Below are 19,730 nucleotides of genomic sequence, written 5' to 3'. Positions count from 1 at the left end.
TGGGTATAGATTTTTAAACCTTTACTTAGCATGCAAAACTGACTGGCCTTCTAAGGTAGAAGTATAACATCAGACATGAGCAGAGCTTTTAGAAAACTTTCCGTCATGTTTCTTTATTATATTATCTTCATCTTTAAAAGATAAAATGGTCTGCAATAGGGATTCCACTAAACAACTGAGCATACATTTGTGGGTGGATTAAATAAACACACGTGAAAACTCTAGTGTGCTGTGTGGGTATTTGACCGTGTGGGTAAATGACTGTCCTGTCATTTGTCATGTTCCTGAATTGGACAGAGTTCTGGCTTGGCAATCACATCTGAGGTCTAACCTGCAACAACCCATTTACTACCCGTTATTCCTACATGTTCTAACTAAAACAGATCAGAGAAATCAACTCACAAAATCAATCTACCTTGATTGGTTTTTTTCCTACCTTCCTTTCTGAAAGCAATGTTATTATTGTTTCTTTAGACATGTGCTAATGTATCTACGATTTCTAACCTAGCTTTTCTTGGCCATGATTTTTTGCTGATCAACTAGGATTCTCAGGTAACCTTTTTATAGACATCAGCTATTTAAATGCAGCAAGTTCAATAAACTTTTTTTAAGTGAACTAATCCCTTCCTTTATCTAGCTCCTCATCTTGACATTTAGGCATACCTTCTTCCTGGTATGTTTTTATCAGGTTAGTGTCCCTGTGAGTGGCTAACGCTTGTAGATAATTTGCTAAGGAGGGGTGGCTCTCTTTTCTTAGGGAACTATCCTCTTACGTAGAGAAGGCTCTCAAGAACATCTATATCATATATAGTGTGTACGTATACTATAGGGTATGAAGCTTTTGGAAAGTACTTGTAAATCAGTCCTGTAAACCAGTAACCAAAGAACCAAGGAATGTTCTTTCAAAATGCCCACGCAGAACTCAAACAAAACCACCTCTGATGTTATGACCCATAAAGTAGGTCATGAATATAACCGGAAGCAAAAGTTGTAAAATCTTTTTTTTTCTTTTTTTTTTTTTGTAAAATCTTTTGACGGCCCCAAACTTTTATCAAGCGTAAAAGGAGAAAAGCAGAAATGAGCTTAAAAATTCCCCCAAGGTCTACGATGGCCAAGTCTCAACTATGAATTCCTGACTCTTATCTATCTTTAAATTACCAGAATCTATTTCCTGGCACCGAGAAGACAGTCAATGAAAATTTCCTGAAAAAAGAAAGGGAGGAAGGAAGGGAGGAAGAGAGGAAGGGAGGACGAGTGGGAGGAAGGGAAAGAGACATAGAAAGGAAAAGAGGCTCCACTTTGTTGATTCGCGAACAACGTAACTGCCACCTGAATGGACGGTATTAGCTATGACAAATGTAGGATCTGACAGGACACTTGTGTACCTGACACCGTGGCCGTGCCTTGGTGCCAGTGTGTCCTCACCCCTCCACACACTCATATGCAGACAGTTCGTATGGCTTAGAATTCATGCCTCTGCTTATACTTTTAATATATTAAAAATATTTATTCATATCACATATCCAGTGGCAGGACAGCTTTATTTTTTATGGTACTATGAGAATCCACAGCCCTCTCATTTACATTTTTATCATTTCTGTATATTTGGGATCCTACATCAATTAAGAATAATTTGGGAAAAGCAGAATTGAAAAAAAGGAGATATGAAAAGATGGCTAAATACAAATAGACCCCAGGTAAGATTATAGTACCTAATATATATTTTTTTCATCTCCATCCTATTTACTGGTCTAGCTTTTTTCTTTAATTCAAAACATCCACAAGACATACATTTTTTCTGGTTGTTTATTTCAAGCCATTATTATCTGGATTCACTAGCTGAATACGTTTATATTTTTAGACCCACCTCATTTTACTTTATAATGCTACATTTTCAGTTGGCATCTCAGCTATTTGATGTTCTTCTGGGATTCTTATCTCATCCCTTAAGCCTCCTTTGCTCCATCAGTGGTGGTTCATTGTTGCATTCAGACTAGTCCCTATTACACATAAATTATTGCTCTTTTCACTTGCTCCTAACTCTGTCCTTCTATAAATTCTTTATGCAGCCAAAGGGACTAAATAGAGGAAAAACTCCTCCTGGACCCCCTCAATACATCATTTGCGCGTCACTGGAGGGTGGTAGAAAAGGAATGGGTTTTAGAACCAGGAAGACCCTTCTGGTTTCAAATTACTTAATTTTATGCAAATTACTTTTGATTTTTTGAGTCTCAGTTTTGTCTTTTGCAAAAGGATGATGATAATACAAAATGATAGAACTGCTGTGAAAATTAAATTAGCCTCTCCCAAAATTAACATGTGCAAAAGCATTAGCTTCTAATACAATGAGCACCTACCATAAGAAAGCTGAGAATCAATGAGGTCAAGTAATTACACAAGTTAGCAGTAGATCCAAGATCCGAACCCAGGTAATGTCTGATTCTAAATCGACCTTAATAATTATTAGTTCTTTTTTCTCTTCCAACCGAATCTAAACATGCCTGTCCCTCATGGACGCATCCTATCATTGAGTAGCCAAAATGCCATGTTCCCAGAGAAGCTTTATCTATAGCCTAAGTCAAAACTGATGATTTTCTTTGCTAGGCTACCACAGCATTTCACTAGCTATTCATTAATACATCAAACTGTGACTTAGTGCCTCCTAAATCTCAGTCACTCCTCTAGACCTGGGATGAGTTTTCGAAATGTTAAGGTTACATCAGCATGAGCCTGCACCCCTGCCTGGACTGTAAACCTCCTGAGGTCGGGAGAGTCCTCATTATTTTCACTCTGGTTACCGTTGTCTTTATTCACTGCAAAGTAGGTTACAAACAAAGGTTTAATACATCAGGGACACATTCTAATTAGATTAATTAATTCTGCCACTGTTTGGGCTGCACGACTATGAGCAAATCTAATTTTCCTAAGCCTGGATTTCATCATCTCAACATGATTACAATCTATGTTGCATTATTATTGTGAGCCATTCTGTGAATGACAGAGCCTTACACAAATATAAAGGGTCATGTTGTTGCTACTGCTGGTGTCTCACATTAATGAGTGCATGAATATCAGAAGGAATATTCTGCAGATCACTTGTGCACTAGCAGCTGTAAAGTCCAAAGTCTGGTTCCACACCAATGCTTTCTTAATTCCATTAGCCCATACCTGTTGTTTAGACTCTGCTCAGAATCGGTTTCTGGGCTCTGATGGCCGCCTGCTGGGAAGGGGTCCTGGTCCTGCCTGCTGGTGATCCTGATGTGGGCTGCTGACCCCCAGCACTGTGGACTGTATGTGTAGGGCCTCATCCCACAATCCTGTTCAGTTCCCCAGGTCCCCTGGACTTGCCTGTTCTGACCAGCCCACCCTGTCTTACTCATGTGCACCTTTTTTTGTTGTTGTTTTAAAGATTTTATTTATTTATTCATGAGAGACACAGAGAGAAAGAGAGGCAGAGACACAGGCAGAGGGAGAAGCAGGCTCCATGCAGGGAGCCCAACGTGGGACTCGATCCCGGGTCTCCAGGATCAGACCCTGGGCCGAAGGTGGCGCTAAACCGCTGAGCCACCCGGGCTGCCCTTCGTGTGCACCTTTATGAGACCACACCACGTCTTTGCTTCCTCCATCCGGCCCTGCTCTGTCCCACTTGTTAGTGTACCAGTTCCAGGCTACCATCTCTTCGGTAACCTTGGGGCAGCACTGGCCTCTGAAAACCAAGTGACCCTCCAAGAGAGCTACTTGCCAGAAGCCTGCCTGCCCACAGTCCATGTTGCCATCCTCACTTGGCCTTCTCAGTCCTACATGTACCACCAGCCTTCTAGACCCTGTCATCAAACCCATGTCAAGTGCAAAGGCTACAGGTCTTCAGGGGGAAAAAAAAACACTCAAATCTTGTGGTCTGTCTGAATTTCCCATCCCTTTTTTCCTATGCTCAGCTTTTCTAGGCTTGGCCAGTTTATTTATTGCTCAAGCTTGGACTGCTTTAGCTCCTTACAGTTTGTGCTTCCATGCCATTAACCTGTTTTTACATGGTTCCTTTGCAACCTTTCATGTGTTTTCTCTTTCTGATTCCTTTAAGTTCTCCCTTCTAAGTGAATGAAGCCAAGACACTGCATATTCACATCATAAAATTTATGCAAATCCAATTAATCCAATCAAAGCTTGTTTGTATAAAAGCCTGTCTTATGTGCTCTTTAAAGTCACTTCCCATGAATGGAAATCTTAATTAGATGACTAAATTTAGAAGGATAGAGCATCTTGCAAGAAAACCAAGAACATTTAATCCTTTTTTTTACATTTAATCCTTAATACCATAAACTGGAAAATATGAATTTCACCTACCAAGAATAGTACTGCTCGGTTTCACATAAATTTCAATCCATGCTTTCTAAAAAAACTAGAATATCATGCTCTCAGATTTCTAGAGCAACACATAGATGTATATATTTCACTTTACCTTCCAATTTAAAATGAGGAGATTAAAGATATTTACTACACAGGTGAGCCCACCTGCTATGTAATTTAGAAAATGCAAGACAAGGTATCCTAATTATAGAAGAAAAACATAGCAATAGTAACAAAAACACCCTTGCCAATTTAAATTTTACTTGTATATATCAATGTAAGCTTTCATAGTTGTACCAATACCAATCTTTTAGCACTGTCCAAGTTGCAAATAATGATTGAAAACCATGTAATATGTATGTCAGAGAGGTTGTCCTCTTAGGCACTATCTAATTAAAAGTTTATTTCACAGCAGTATTTTTATTTTAAAGTAGGAAAATGTAAGCACTTCTGGAACACACTTGGCAGTCAAGATCAACGTGATGACTATTTCTCTAGATTCCTTAAAACTCTAAAACAATGTTCTAATGTTTTCCTTTTAGTAAACTAAATTAAGATCAGTCACAGAAACAGAATTACTTGTAAGACAGGCAGATTTAGATGTCCCATTTTGCAGACAGAGAAAGTGAGTCTAAGACATTAGAATGTGTATCAAAGATTTACCTCTTCATGCTGGTAAGGGAATCCCTGCGTATTATCGTAATGTATTTTCTACTATGTGTCCTTAAGTTTTGAACCTTATTATTTCTGTGCCATCTGCCTTTCCATTACAGACATTCTTGGAGTCCCTTCAACAGGAAAGGTTTCTCCAGCCTAAATGGCTTTGTATATGTATGCTCTTGCCCTTCCCTCACTGCCCTGACTAGCCAAGGGCGCCTCCTCTCAGAAATCTCATTCCTTCTGTCTTCCTCTCTCAGGCCAGTTTTCAGAATTAGTCTATTTTAAGTCTCCCGTAACACTAAACTTTGACTTCCTTGAGGAGAGGGATCCTTTCTTCTATCTTTGAATATGCGGTGTCCATTACACATACAAAGCCTTGTCCAGGGAGAATTCAGTAACTGTTTTTTAATGGACAAACGAAGGAAAGAATTATTGAATTCCAAATCATTGTACTTCAATGTGATTGCTAGCAGGCTATTTCATTTGCACCCATTGGAAAGGTAGGCAGCTAATTTGCACTTGGTTGATTTTTCACTCTAACTGGGAAATCTTGAATTTCAATGAAAAGTATTCATAAGCGATAAAATCCCAATTTCATTTTCCTGGTTCCTTCTGAAGCTAATTGAAGTTGTAAGTAATTTGCCTACCCAAGCAGCATTAAATCTTTCTTTACTCATTAATGTCATTTTCTAAAGTACCGCTAATTTTTATCACTCTCTAAGGAAACAAACTCTTCTCAAAAACAGTTCTATGTATTGAGTCAAACGTTTCAACTCTTAATTTAGGATTAGTAATGAAAATGTACAGACTATGATTCAGAGATCTGAGTGACAATAAAGTCATGACTTATTTCATTTAGAAACTCTGCCAGCAGGAGGACACCTGAGTGGCTCAGTCAGTTGGGCATCCAACTCTTGGTCTCAGCTCAGGTCATAATCTCAGGGTCCTGAGATCTAGCCCCACATAAAGGCCTGTGTTAGGCTCTGTGCTCAGCGCAGAGTCTGCTTGTCCTTCTCCCTCTGCTTCTGTCTGGGCTGGTGCTCTGTCTGTCTTCTCTCTCAAATAAATAAATAAAACCTCTGAAAAAAAAAAAGAAAGAAAGAAAGAAAGAAAGAAAGAAAGAAAGAAAGAAAGAAAGAAAGGAAGGAAGAAAGAAACTCTGCCAGCTAGCTGAATCCTACATCAGAAGATCAAAAAAAGTTTTCTAATTTACCAAATAGACAAATTTTCAATGTAGAATGTATTGCTTATTTGATTTACAAAATAGAATGGAAGATGATATGCTCTTTAAATCCACCAATTCATTCTAAAAAAAGAAAAACAGAGGGAGAAGTATTGAAATACAGACTATGTCACATCTGATTAAGAGAAAGCATATGCTACAGAAATGCTTACAGAGTAACAATTTACAGTTGTAAAAGTTTGTGCTGTGTACAATTAAAGATGGGGGAAATATGGTTACAGAAGTAAAAATATGATGATGTTAAAGATTTTTAAAACAAAATGATAGGTGTTTGAAATATTCTCCATCTGAAGTAAATATTTTGAACTATATTTTATATGACTGATTAAATTTACAAATAAATGAATAAATGAAAAATTAATGTGTGTGGGGAAAATATCTGAAATCAGGGATGACTGGTAACTAAAACATTAAAAAATGGGTTTTGGAAAGATAATTTGGACTTTATAACGTAAGTATCTAGCAATGGGTACCCCAAATAACTTCAATTCCTGCTTCTCCAATTGTGTTCTTTAAATACATTAATAATTACTAATATCTACCATTTGAAAGGCATTATATTAGGCACTATGTAGTGAGCAAGAGGCAAAAATATACAAGACATATTTTCTAAATTTAAATTCCTTTTTATGGGCAAAATACTCTCATGTAATTAGTTGTAATACATAAATATGTAGTGTACTACATTTTATATGTGACATACAACTGGAATTTTAACAATTATCTGACTGCAAGACAGCAAATCCACTTAGAAGATGTTGCCTAGAGTTCTACCTCAAGGACTGAAAACCTAGATCAGTCTCATTTGGGAAGAAAATGCCACAATTTCTTAGCAATGTCTACTATGGTCATGGGAAGGAGACAGTGTACATCATCATCCAGTGCTTTTGTCTACCTGAAGAAAAGTCGAACCTACTTCCTTTACAAATGAGAAAATCAACCACAAGGAGACTTTATACTGACCCCAAGGCTAATGCATTAAAGAAAACAGTATGCAGACCTTCTGATGTATTTGCCAGGGGAGAAAGTACACCTGGAATACATCATTCAGTGCTGGTGCCCTACCTTGTCAAGTAAGGTCAGCTGGGAAAGCCAGACTCAAATCCATGCCATGTGAACATGAAAACTCTGTCGAAGAAATGAAGAAGAAGAAGAAGAAGAAGAAGAAGAAGAAGAAGAAGAAGAAGAAGAAGAAGAAGAAGAAGAAGAAGGAAGAAGAAGAAGAAGAAGAAGAAGAAGAAGAAGAAGAAGAAGAAGAAGAAGAAGAAGAAGAATCGTCAAAGTACTGAAAAATAACATCATATGATACTGGTTTCAAATGGTGAGAGGCCTGGAAGCAGACAAAACTCAGAGAGATAAACTACTTCATTGAAAGGTAAAGTGTTGGGTGCCTGGGTGGCTCAGTGGTTGAGCGCCTGCCTTCGGCTCAAGACATGATTCCTGGGATCCTGGAATTGAGTCCCGCATCAGGCTCCCTGCAGGGAGCCTGCCTCTGCCTATGTCTCTGCCTCTCTCTCTCTCTGTGTCTCTCATAAATAAATAAATGAAATCTTTTTCCTTTTTTAAAGAAAGGTAAAATGTCCTAATAGTGACACTTGTTTCATACACATAAAAGGCTATGTAAGGAATCATGAGTCAGTCTGTTGGTCTCCTGCCCCAGGTGGCGTTCAAACTCTTCCAAATCAAGTATCTAATGATACAGGGGACAGAACTACTTGATTTTCTCAAGACCTCAAAGGCAGTAAACAGCAGAAGTAATGAGGAAAGCTCACTGCCTCTCAGGCCAGTGAGTTTCTCTTCTTTCTTTCTTCCTCCCTTCCTCCCTCCCCTCCTTCCTCTCTCTCTCTCTTAATTTCAGATCATCATAAAACCTGTATATATAAAATGTATTACCAGAACTCACTATTTCCATACTTTATTACATTATCGCTACTGTACCTTTTCTTTGGTCTTGCTGTCTCTCCAGCTCCCTATCCCTCGTCCACAACTACACTTTTATGGAAAGTATCTAAGAAGACAGACTATTATTCAAAAAGGATTTTAAAGGCCAGGTAGATCACTGTTGACTAGAAGCATCAAAGGAGGAGTTATGAAAGAAGTGGGATTGTGGTTGCCTAAAGTAAAGGCTGGAAAGTATTTAAGCAGATGGAAATGATGAAGAGGGAAAATAACATAAAGCACAGCACAGTAAAGAACTGACTCCTCAAGTCACTGCTATTTTGCAGAAAATGGGACTACAGGATTGGACCAAATATTTCTACAATAATTTTAAGAGTATCTTAAGTCCCTTAAAAAAATGACTTCAAAACATACAAATATATAAATGTCTATGCTTTTCCTTGAAATACACACACACACACACACACACACACATCACTGTGTATTTCTTTCACGCCTCTAACTAGTTGACAAACTTAACATAATGACTCTGCCTTGGGTGCAGTAGCTATGCTATATGTTAATTATATATAGTGTTATATTATATTGTGTTATATTAAAATAACACTATAAGACTTTGGAATCTGTGCATCAAAAATGGGTAGGTTTTTATTACATCTACTTGCAGCAAGTTTCAAACTTAGTTTAACTTTTTGCCTAAAAATATTTGATGTTAGAAGCATAAAAGACATCGGAGAACCAAATGATTTGAGAGTTAAATGTTCTTTTTCTTTATCTATCACTACCTTTTCACTATCACAGACAGTGTCAATTGTAAATACAATATTCAGTGAAATCTTTTCGGTCAACAGTATAAAAGCCACGAGGGAAAAGCTCCCATAATAATCACATAGTCTTCCTCTCTCCCTCCCAACTAATACTGCTATGCGGAACAATTTCTTGCAGGTGATCTTAGCCCCACCAGGAGATGGCAAAAAATTTGGTAAGGGGACAAGGCCCATCTCTGTGTTAAAAGCACATATCTGCCATTTTGCTAAGGTATGTCAACTTCCTTGCTGTGGGGTTCTGGGCCACTTGTTTAATCTTTTCGTGCTTCAATGTCCTCATCTGTAAACTGAGATTACAGTTGTGCCTATCTTCAATGATGGGAGGATTCAATTAATATATATAAAGTACTCATGGTAATGCCTGATAAATACCCAGTGCCCACATATGACAGCTATTTGTATCATTCCTCATTAATTGCATGACCGTGGGCAAGTCCCTTAATTTGTCTGACCATTTGTTTGAAAATTAAGAGATGAAACTAAATGATTTCTAAGGCTGCTTTCATGACTAACAAATCTCAGCCACAAAGAAGCATCTTCTAACATTGGATTCACAAATCTTTTCCAAAAATTGAATGTCAAAAAGCGCCTGATAGTGTAGCTTGAATAAAGTGTTTACTGGATTCCTGTATCTGTATTCTAGACTTAGCCCCAGGAGAAATAAAAAGGGGACCCCAAATAATCATGTGATTAGGAGCCAGAATGAAGAGGAAACAAAGGTCTCTTTGTGAAAGACCAAAAGGGTTGTCACGTAGTTTTGACTAAGTCTCTTCATTCAGTTTAGTAACTGAACGAACCCAACACTGCAAAGGCACATGTGAAGGAAGAGGTCATTGTCACCAACCCAAAGATAATATTTTGTTTTTTAACTGGAAATGTTAGGAATTCATTTTAAATTACAATATGAGGCTCCAGGTGCACTATCTCTATCCAAGACTGCTCAATTTTGGTGTCTGTGAAAACTTGGCATTCTGCTTTGAGGAGATCTCTGGAAATATAAGATGCTTCTCAGTATGAAAAGTGCTTCTGTGCACCCCAGTGTGAGAAAAAGATAAATCTGAAACCTCAATTAAAAAATCTTGATAGAAAAGTACAGTTTTTGCTGGCATGATTGAAAGCACTCTTTAAAAAATGGGGATCATCACATGAGAAAAACAATACACAATTTACTCAGGATAGAGGTTCTGGTTCTATCAACACAAATCCTGCTTCCCTTAGAGAGGAAATGCCACAAGCTATTTTGGTAATACGTAGATATGTCAGGACTACATCTGTATTTAACTGACCTATGATTTCATAAGTCTTTTATACTTTGAAAGATTTGAAGAAGGGAAAGTTGGGATTTAATCCTGGTTTTGGGATTTGGAACAAACCAAGTAAGCTCTTTTAGCCTCATTTTCAAGGTATGCTACTCACTGAATATTGTTCAGGGAAAGAGGGAATGAGGAATACAGGGAGAGTCTTGGAAAGTCACTAACATTTTATCAGAAAAAAGCCCAACCTAAAGAGGCTGCTACAAGTCTTTTTGCTATCTGTATGTTAATTAATAACTGATTTAATTAGAGTTATGAATATGAAAAATGATTTTTTGTTGATGAAAGAAATGACTCTTAATTAGCATGATGAATGCTAAGAATAGAATCTTTATTGGTGAAATTAAATATTTTCAAGCTATGTGGATTGACTAAAATAGTTTGGACATTCTTTCTATCCTTGAATGAATAACCCATAAGACTGCAGTGAGGCCTGTAACCTATACTCCAGTGGCTTATTCTCAGCGGATCTTGGGTCCAGCCAGTGGTTTAGGATTTCTGCATGAAGCACATCAATGCAAGGGCACAGAATCCAACCTTGTCTGTGATGAACCTTTCATACAGGGGTTCATACACTTAAGACACCTCAAAGGGCAAAGAGCTGTCAGTTCACTGAGCATACAGAACAGGGCATGTGGACTTTTTTTTTTTTTTTTTTTTTTTGCCTGTTTTAACAAATGGTTTTTAAGTAACTGCATGCTCATCAGAATTTGGTCATTACAACCTCATATCACAACCTTAGTTGGTGCCTGAATAACTTACCTACTGAGAATAACTGAAGAATTGGGTATGATGAAATTAGCTCTAGTCAGATTATAATACCCTGACTTTGAGATGCTTATGTCTAGTGATGGAAACAGGAATAAAAAGAAATACAACATAAAGCACAATATAAGGCTATTTTAATATCATAATCTGCTGAAGAGTCTAAAGGAGTCATAGAGGAGAATGTGGGAGTCCAAGAAATTTGCTTACTGCTAAGTCTGAAGAGATATAGCAGAATGTTCCAGAAAGTTGGGGGGTTTTTTGGAAGGAGAAAGGGGTGGATGGTGGAGCATTATAGAGGTTAGAAGCAAGAGAGATAAAAATTAATCCATATAAGAAATTCCAAGTTTATTACAGACCAAATTATATATATGCACTGTATACACACACACACACACAAACACATTCACTTACATATTCACTCACTGAGAAATATCCACCAAAAGACTGCCTTTAGAATCTTTTTTCTTAAATTTTTTAAAATTTATTTATTCATGAGAGACGGGGATGCAGAGACACAGGCAGAGGGAGAAGCAGGCCCCATGCAGAGAGCCTGATGTGGGACTCGATCCCGGGTCTCCAGGATCATGCCCTGGGCTGAAGGCAGCGCTAAACCGCTGAGCCACCTGGGCTGCCCCTGCCTTTAGAATCTTAAATGCACCTGATCTGGGAAAAAAATCTTTCGGATTCTGTTTCATACAACAATAACAAAAAAAAATGGTGGTTTTACTGACAGTGATTTTCAAACTACATCTGTCATAATAAGACTAAAAAAAATAACCAGCCTGCTGAGTGAAAACTGGCACTCTCAGAAATAGTTTAAATAGTACTGAATATAGAACTCCACATATTTTAAAATATCTTCCATCCAAATGATATTCTTTATGATTTTCCAGTCTGTTAAAAGGATCCTCCTAACTATAGGTTAAGATCTCTGAGATCAGAACTTGCCACTCAACTTGATGAATGAATGGGAAGGCTGAGCTGCTCTATTGGCTATTCCACTGGTTCTAAAAGCCAATGAAGTTTTGTCTTTCAACATGTCTTTGAACATCCCATTGCCATGTCTGGTTGTAACTGAGCCTATACATTAACAAATATATGGATACTGTAAACAGCACACCGATACATAATTGATATGCTTTAACTCACCTCTGTCTTCTAGAAATGTCACTATTTATGTTGGGAATGAAATTAGTGGGAAACTGCATGTAGCCAACAGAGCATTGGACTTGAAGTAATAGATTCAGATCCTAGATGTGTCATTTACCAGCTGGAGGGAACTGCTAAAGCTCCCTAGATGTATTACTGCACAGACTACATGAAAGGGTTAAAGTGAAAAATAATAGGTTTGCTTCATTCGTTTCACAGAAATGATTAAGCCACCTGATGTCATTTCACTATGTACTATCAATAAATATTATTGGCATTTATGCTAAAAGAGCAGCTATCAGTTATTGAGTACTTGATGCATGCTCATATTTAATTCTCATAAATCATCATGTTAAGTGTCATTATCTCAATCTTACAGACAAGGAAGCGGAGGCTTGCAGCTATAACTTGCTGCACAATATCCGAACGCCTGAAGGGCAGTGAATATACCTTCCTCATTATACAAGTTCAAGCAATAGCATTGTACCTAGTACCTAGTAGATACATTATCATTTAAAACTTTTACAAATAACGTCCTTTTGGAAAAATGCTAGTTTAAAAATTAATATGATACAGCACATGCTTAACAGATGGTATCAATATTGTTCCCTGGAAACATTATTTTGTCTCAAACTATACAAAAGATTGGGATGTAGTCATGCTATGAGCGGTCATAATCATCTCCAGTGACCAGTGGGTATATAACCCATGTAATCTGCTCGCAGTATGTTTTCTTCATTTTGTCTCCAAAGTATATTCTCACCTATTTTATTCTCACAACAGCTCTGAGAGGTAGGAAGAAATAAGTCCACATTTTTCAGATAAGGTAACTGGCCCAGAAAAACCACAGGGATTACCAAGGGATAGGAGTTGGAGGGGACAAAGAAGACAGGAAGAGAAAAAGGGACAAGAGGATGGGGAGAAGGAGAAGCAGAGGGAGAAGGGGAGAGAGAAAGGAGAAGCAGAGGAACGCTAGCTGGTTTTTAGACCAGCCTCTGTCTTCCCCTCGGCATCACTGTCTCCTTTACCAGTATGCAAAGTGGAGAGGATCTTTGGAAAAAGAGAGACAAAAAGAAATGCAGGAAAGGAAGGAAAATATGAATGAATGAATATGAATGAGACTATCTAAGTGAGGGAAGGTCCTAAGAGACATATGGAGGAGTTTAATCAGATTCATAAACCCTCAAAGTGTGGTTCTAACTTTTAGGGAATCTTGTATATCTGACAATCTGATAAAGCTACAGAGGCTCTTACTAGAAAAATGTGTTTGTGTATATGTATGTGTGTATATATATATATTTACTATATATATATATATATATATAGTATTTACACACAATTTCAATGAGTTTGCTGCACCCCAAATTTAGTGCTAAGTCCCATTTTAAGAAACATGCCTTAGAAATAGAACCCCTGCCCCGTAGTGTGCAGACCTAGAAACCAGACAGCGGTTCCACATAAATGCAGGTTCCTGCAGCAGTGGATCAGCATATGATACAGAGATAAGAACCATGGCTTCCGATCAGAATAACAGAAATATCTTTGAATCCCTTCTGCTGCCACCCACCTCCCTACAACATTTTGAGCTTAACAGGAAACAAAACAATCTCCTACACCACACTGAAACCATCATCTACACTGGGACACAGAGCTTCTGATCAAACCAGAAAAACTGAAATGGAGGGTAAAAGGTTTGATAAAATTTTGACTCCTCTAGTATTGAATCACTATGACCGAGTATCTTTAAAGATCTATTTAATGGGTTAGGATAAAGGGATGTAATAGAAGAACTAGAGGCACAGGCTTTGGGGATTCTGACACTGTCAATGGGGAACTCCTGGCTGGCACTCCAACATCTTCACATCCAAATTTCCTTCATAAGCTGAAGGTAAAAAATGAATTAATAGATTTAAATAATTTAACACAAGTCTGACACATAATCTGACTTAAACATATTTCTCATCTATAAGTGGATTTAATGATAGTACTACAGTGGTGAGCATTAAATGAAGTAATGCTAAATGTATCTAACACAGGGTCTGCTGCATAAGAAGTACTAGCTAGTGTCAGCCTATTTGAAAAAATAGAGGGATCATCAAAGGTAGGAATCATTGACTTGGTGCCAATAACAGAGTTCTGAGTTTTGCTACTCTTGCTGTTCAGACTCCCCAATTTTTGTGGGTGAGTGGGTTGAATCAGGTGGCCTCTTTCCACCTTTAGTATTTTATCAGCTCTGGAATCCACTGACAAAACACATTTTGCTAGGTGCCTTAAATAGATTATCTTGATTAATCATCACAACCTGGAGAGGACTAATGGTATAGCTAATACGTACTTAGCTGGGCACTCCTCAGATATCTAAGTGAACCCATTTCATACTCATGATAACCCTATGAGGTCAATACTCATATTATCTCCATTTTACAGTGGAAGAAACAGGTGTAGAAAGACTGGCTCAGGTTCACACAGCGGGAAAACGGCAGATCTGGGCTTCAAGTAGTCTGACTCCAGAGTCTGTGATCTTAACCTCTCAAGAGGTAGGCATTTTTATCTCCAGTTTATGAATAAGAAATTTTTGCCCAAGGTCACATGTAGAGTAAGTGAGAGAAATGCAGATAAGAATCCAGGCTTGTCGGACACCCATATCCGTGCTTCTTCAGCACCATGCCACAGGCATGTGTTCCAGGAGCTGAAATAGGAGCAAGCACTCAAGGCGAGGTTCATAGAAGAGGTCCATGGGAAAGCTTCAGACACTTTGATATAATAAGCTGGAGGGCCTGGACACAAGATGTCTTTCTGTTATTATCTACCCATCACATTTAGTGACTCAACACCCTTGGGACAGCAGCAGTAGCTGCATCCCTCACAGTCTCAGAGTCCAGAGGAAGTTTCCTGAGGATGCAGACATTAGGAATCAGAAATGTTTCCTAACACTCAAATCTGCCCTGCAGATAATCCCTCATAGGATTATCATGAGTATGAAATGGGTTCACTGCCGGTTTTTTTCTGCCTTGGTTCTGGCTCTATGAAGATGAATGTTCTAGCCCTGGTGTCCTTCAAATCACCTGTGTTGTTGCTTAATGATCTAAGGAACAAGAGCTGCTCATGGCCACTCTATCCAAAGTTGGGGTGCAGAAAATATTGTCATCCCCAAATCTTTCAATCAATGAAAAATCAAAGATCACTAATTAAATTTATGTCCATAAAATTATGTATGTGGTGCTTCAGCAAATGCTACACAGATCAAGGTGAATAGGACATTTTCAAAGAGCTTATAAAGCATGTTGTCTTTGGGGCACCCGGGTGGCTCAGCTGGATAAGCATCTGCCTCCGGCTCAGGCCATGACCCTAGCATCCTGGGATCAAGCCCCACTGTTGGGGCTCCCCACTCAGCAGGGAGTCTGTCTCTCCCTCTGCCCCTCCCTCTACTCATGCTCTCTCTCACACTCCATCTCAAAGAAATAAATAAGATCTTCAACAACAACAACAACAACAACAACAACAAAGCCATCTTTGTAAATGATCCCAAGTTACAGGTATTTTCTGAAAACACAATTAAATTAATATTTCACAACACAAAATAGACTTGAGGATAAAATTTAAAGTTTGAAATTCTTATACTGGAATTTTAATAAAGGAGAGCCCTATACAACTGTCCCCAAAATGTCCTAAAACACCCTCCATTAGACAATGTCCCTAGTCAGTTCCCAAACAACTTGAGAAAAATATTCAGCCGGGCATTCCAGGACTCATCAATGAGACGCTAGTCTTCCCCTTCAGCCGTATATCCTCAGTGTTCCCCACACACCACTCTTAGAAACAAGACAAACCACTTGCTGTTTCAAGAGCACAGCCTACGTTTTCTGCTACCAAGTGGCTATCCGTGTAGCTGCTTCTGTGATGTCCTGATGCCAAATCCATTCCAGCCTCTTCTGCAAGTCACATCTCAAAAGCCACCATTTCCTTCATGAGGCCTTTCCCCTAGATAAAAACAAGCTTGTCCTCTTCTGAACCCACCAAAGGTCTTTGTGGTGTGTGTATATGTATGTGTGTGTGCGCACACTTCTATTACGGTGATTTATATTATGACCTTGGCATATTTACCTAATTTCCCAAATTAGGCTGTAAACTCCTTAGGAGTTTGGTTTATTTCTGAAGTTTCCTTTATAACGTCTACTCTGTCTGATGTCATGCTTGCAACATAGGAATTCAATAAACATTAACTGAATTATCATTTCATTAACCATGCTAATGATTTACTGATCTCTTATCTCTTATGGAGAATCCGCTAACGGCCAAGGGTGACATTTATGTATTATACCTAATTTAATATTCAAAATCCTGTGACTTAGGAAATTGAGGCTTAACAAGCTTAAATAAGTTGCTCAAGGTTACACAGCAAGTAGAGTTCCCAACTGTTAACATAGCAGCAGGATGTACTTTGGATCTGAATCCAAATTTGTTAGATTCCAAACCTGGGCTCCAAATCAACACTACATAAAAGTGATAAAACTGAAAAGATATATTGCTTTTGATTTTTAGATAAATGAACTTAGCAAGTATGAAACAAAACCACAGCTTGTGGTAGTGAGGAGAGCTAGTTTTCAAATTAATCTAAAGAATTAAAAAAAAAGAATTAAAAATGACTTTTGAAGGCTAAAAAATATACAATACGAGGAACATTTATCAGTACAGTCCAAGAAATGGAAAAGGGGGGAGGAGACTGCCTGAGGCATTTATTTAGAATAACTTATGAGTAAACTGAATTTTGTATTATAATAGAAAAGGCTCCAGCTCTGGAGGTTGACCAAGTAGGGTTAAAATTCTGAGTATAACATTTTGTGTCATAACTTGGGCAAGTTACCTTATCTTTCTAAGCCTCAGTTTTTGCAAATATCAGGTGACAATAATAACAAATGCTTTCATAGATAATGCAAATATTAGACAAGTATAAGGTATATAACTCAACAAATGATGGGCACAACTAATATTATTATTATCAGTAATACTGTTTTCATGCAAAGTGACTATGCTAAGCCAGTGTTTTTGAGAGGAAGGGAAAGACAGAGGTGCCATTACTGTTCCCCACCTCTCACATTGTGAGAGCATGCTATTCGGAGAAGCAGAAGAGGAAACAAGGGCCAGCAGCTCAGCTAGCCTCTAAAACCCTACATGTCCTTCTCTTCAGATGGGCCTCCTAAATTCTTTCTCTCGCAACTTAAGAACTAAAAGTCAAAACGTGGAAATTAATTAAGTCAGATCCTCCCTCAATTTTTATTCTAGATGCCTGTCGCATTAGCCATCTCTTGTCCCCTCTCATAGAACATGTTCTTTAGAAGTAGTAGAAGTAGCATGGCATTTGGCATCAGTCCCATGGGTGTACAAGCACCACACCCACCATTTTTATTTTCAAGTGTTTCCATTTTATTATCTGATCCTCAGTGTCCTTAAATGTTATCTGAAGAGGAATGCTCTGAAGAATAAATGCAGTTATGGCTTATCAGTGCCCAGCACAGAGTATGCACTCAATAATGACTTCATTCCCTTTCTCCTCCTAGCTTCCCTGTAAGTGGGAAATAACCAACATCTTAAGGCCAATATGTTCTCGTCTCTAACTGGCACCTGCCACCATGGACGGAAGGTTAGGATCTGAAATGGTATCTCATTTAAGTAAGACACGGAATGGTAATTACCAAGGGCCAAGTTACAGACCTTATTGATTATGGTCATAACCAAACCAGTGACCTGAAAGAGACAGACTTTTTCTTAAATAAATAAATAAATAAATAAATAAATAAATCACACAGAAAAATCCCTGGGCTATTCAGAAAACATGTGCCTGAAAACCCAACATCTGCAGAGAGAAGAAATCCCTAAAATGACTAAATTTCCTCTCCTCTCTCAGTTTTTCAAATGGAAGGGAGAGAACACAAACATGAAGGTGGACTTTTAGCAAATTACAATATCAGACAAAACAAAACAAAACAAGGCATTTTCTGGCGCAAGGTCTAACACTTGTCCAACCAGGACAGCCAAGCTGAATTCAAAGTCGACTATCATGGGGGCCTGAGATAAACGAAGTTACTTTGAAGTTACCAAGAAGTTCCTTGGTGGAATTCCATTATGCGTGTTAGGAACTTCTCATCTTCTGGGAAAAAAAAAACATGAAATCATTTTCCCCTAAAATCAAAGTAGACATGAATGTCCACACCCAGTGGGTCCAAGTGATGTTCCCAACATTCATTCGTTGAGATTGTCACGTTCCACCACTGGACCTCAAACTTCCCTTTCCCTCTCCTCTTCGTTTCCTAACTGCCCGTCACGTGTTGGGGGCTGGAGAGAGCGGGCAGCGCCGCGGGGAGGACACCTGCACGCTCGGACCCAGCCAGGACCCATCGCATCCTCCGAAGAACCAGCACCAGGTCCCCTACCGAGAACTTCGCACCACGTTCACATACGTAGATTACGATGCGCTCGCCATCCTAATAATGACCGACGTGTGTGTGTGCGTGTGTCCGAAAACACACACACACACACACACACACACACACGCCGTAAATCCGCCAGGCCCTCGCAGCCAGGCTGTCAGAGCAAAGCACCTAAGCTGCCCCGAGAGCCAGAGCCGAGCCGCCGTTCAACGCATCTCGTCCTCCGGCTCCTGCTGGAATTTCCAGCAGCCCCTGCCGGGAGCCTCTGCCCCTGGCAGTTCCCGGAGTCTGTTGCAGGCGCCCGGTCCTGGTCAGCTTAGCGCCCCGGGCACTTGCATCTGGACGGCGAGGCGGTGGTGCCCCGGGAGCCGCCCCCCACCCCCCCCCCGCGGCCGAGGCCCGCTCCGGGTCGCTGGGCGCGGAGGCACCCACCCGCCCGCGGGCTCCCCTGCGCCTCGGCGGGGATCGGGGCCGCGGGCCGCCCGCCGCACGCTCCCCCGGGGCAGGGGCTGCGCTCGGCTCGCCAGGAGCTCCGCCGCCCCGACCTCGGCGCCCCCCCCCCCCCGGGCTTACCACGAGCACGGGGACCCCGGCGGCCAGCGAGTAGAGGAGCGCGGGGGGCACGGCGCTGCGGTCCTCCGGGCCCGGGTAGGGCTTGCGGTAGGCGCTGTCGTGGCAGAAGAAGCCCTGCACGTTCACGCTGAACGTGTCGGTGTACTCGAAGTAGTACGCCAGCATCACCGTCCCTGCCATGATCACCATCTGGAAATAGAGCATGCTGCTGCCGAGCGCCGCGGGCCGCCGCGGGGGCCCCCTGCCGGGGCCGCGGGGCCGCCACCGGGGGCGGCGGGACGGCGAGGCGCGGCCGCGGGCAGAGGCGGAGGCAGCGCCGGGAGCCCAGGCGCCGGCGGGCTGCGGAGGAGGCGGCCGTCCCCCCGGGCGAGCCCCCGCTCCCCTCCCCGCCCCCCGCCCGCCGCCCGCCGCCCGCCGCAAGCGCCGCCCGCCCGGCCTCGGGGTCGCGCGGGAGGGCGGGGAGTCCCCCGGAGGCCGGCGGCGGCCGCAGCGCCCCGCGGGCGGCCGAGCGAGCAGCGAGCGTCGG

At 40.5% G+C, this 19,730-nt stretch overlaps 1 protein-coding gene across 1 annotated transcript in view; it reads right to left on the bottom strand.

The window, feature by feature from the left end:
* The window catches only part of PLPPR5 (phospholipid phosphatase related 5), a 121,621-nt gene extending 102,136 nt beyond the window's left edge, over window positions 1-19,485 (bottom strand). The window contains exon 1 of the mRNA XM_025417535.3: window positions 19,205-19,485. Coding sequence (XP_025273320.1) covers window positions 19,205-19,408 — 204 coding nt within the window. The 5' untranslated portion in view covers window positions 19,409-19,485. The remainder of the gene's footprint in view (window positions 1-19,204) is intronic.
* Window positions 19,486-19,730: the final 245 nt, after the last annotated feature.

The sequence above is a fragment of the Canis lupus genome, chromosome 6 (genome assembly GCF_003254725.2).
Source record: "Canis lupus dingo isolate Sandy chromosome 6, ASM325472v2, whole genome shotgun sequence".
In the NCBI taxonomy this organism is placed as follows: domain Eukaryota; kingdom Metazoa; phylum Chordata; class Mammalia; order Carnivora; family Canidae; genus Canis; species Canis lupus.
The sequence above is the reverse complement of the archived record's forward strand: the minus strand, read 5'-3'. Positions and strand labels throughout refer to the sequence as shown.